The following is a 1,629-nucleotide window of genomic DNA, read 5'->3' as shown; positions in this document are numbered from 1 at the left end:
TTTGATGTGATTCGATTTGGAGTAGTATTCCAAAATGTATGTATTTCCTTTAGTTTTACTTGCTGTAATGGTGCGGTTTTGATTCAATGAATATCTATTTGATGATGAGTTTAGGTTTTATGTGGTTTAATTTTATTTGATTATAATACCATCAGCATTCGATGTGATTGCATTTCATTATCATATGGAGTGATTGCGATGCGCCAAGATATGATGTGAATCTTCTTAAAATATTTAGAACTCAGTTGTGCGAATTTTCCCCTTTTATATATAACTTTTTATCAAGCCCTATTACTTACTTAATTCTGAAAGTCTTCTAACAATTTATGTTAAATAAATATTTTCTTCAATTTCAGATTTAAAAAAAATCTATTTTCTCAACATGTCTGCTGAAGTCTCAGTAATCTGCTTCACTATTGAGACTTTGCTGAATGCTGCATAGTTTCCTGTACCAGCTCGAGGCATCCATCATGGACTAACTAAAAATTTGGCAAGTAAAGATGGTTGTGATTTGAACGAATACTCACTAAGTAGGCAACGGGATATGGATTGATATATTTCGAATGAATGAAACCACTTTTGAGACTGCATACCAATGTTTGAACAAACAGTTTTTCGTGATTGATCCATGCTCTTTGTGAACTAATTCAATACTCAACTCACGTGAATACACACGCACTGTCAGCACAAAAAGCCAATATGAATTCTGTCATCTCCGCGTTTAAAACCAAGAAGAGTTCCAGCAACAATGCAGCCGCCAATGACAAATCACTTGCCAGCGGCGGCGCCTCGAACACAGCCAACGTCAGCTCGAAGAAGAAGGCCGTCATCAATGCACAAGACAATGGTTATCAGTACCTGCGACACATACGCGAAATCGAAACGGCGACGAAGATGCTTTCGCCGGTAGTAGTAGTCGACGACTTCCGATCACCGCCTTGTGTCGATGTAGTCGATCACGCGCCCGCAACAGTACGTCTAGCCACAACCTTGGAAACGACGGCGACACTACCTGCCGACTATAATATGAATGGTGCCAAGTGTGCGACTATGAATGGGGGTGGGGGTGGTGGTAGCGCTGATAATGGCATTGCAAATGCAACAACCACCGCTACAGTGTCCAATGTTGAGAATGGCAATTGCAATGAGGCTTTCGTCGGCAGCAAAACGACGTTAGCAAATGGACTAGCGAGTCCACCGTCCCCTAGCAGTCCGGTGCAGCAGCTACTCGACGCAGATGATGATGAATCAGAGCATTCGGCGGCGGCATGCACGAGCAGTTCCAGTGAGCATAGCAATAGCACAGTTGTGCATAGTCCCACGGGTGTACGTGCGACGACGGGGACAGTAGAGGCCACAATGTGTGGCACAACGACAACGTCTTCAACCGTCGCACCCCCACCCGTACCAGCACAACCCAGTCCAGCCAAAAGTCTGCACAGTAATCGAGCAGTTCCAGTGAGCATAGCAATAGCACAGTTGTGCATAGTCCCACAGGTGTACGTGCGACGACGGGGACAGTAGAGGCCACAATGTGTGGCACAACGACAACGTCTTCAACCGTCGCACCCCCACCCGTACCAGCACAACCCAGTCCAGCCAAAAGTCTGCACAGTAATAGCTCAACAG

At 44.8% G+C, this 1,629-nt stretch overlaps 1 protein-coding gene across 3 annotated transcripts in view; it reads left to right on the top strand.

Moving 5' to 3' along the window:
* Window positions 1-360: 360 nt before the first annotated feature.
* The window catches only part of fwd (phosphatidylinositol 4-kinase beta fwd), a 95,517-nt gene continuing 94,248 nt past the window's right edge, over window positions 361-1,629 (top strand). For 2 of the 3 annotated variants that reach the window (XM_017614301.1, XM_017614303.1), the window contains exon 1: window positions 361-1,445. In XM_017614301.1, the coding sequence (XP_017469790.1) occupies window positions 700-1,445 (746 nt within the window). In that variant the 5' untranslated portion in view covers window positions 361-699. Of the gene's footprint in view, window positions 1,447-1,629 lie in introns of all 3 variants that reach the window. The other variant, XM_017614302.1, reaches the window with a different exon arrangement.

This window comes from Rhagoletis zephyria, unplaced genomic scaffold, assembly GCF_001687245.7.
Source record: "Rhagoletis zephyria isolate East Lansing unplaced genomic scaffold, Rhagoletis_zephyria_1.1 Rzeph_scaffold_00808, whole genome shotgun sequence".
In the NCBI taxonomy this organism is placed as follows: Eukaryota; Metazoa; Arthropoda; class Insecta; order Diptera; family Tephritidae; genus Rhagoletis; species Rhagoletis zephyria.
Note: the sequence above shows the minus strand (reverse complement) of the source record. Positions and strands in the feature narration are given on the sequence as shown.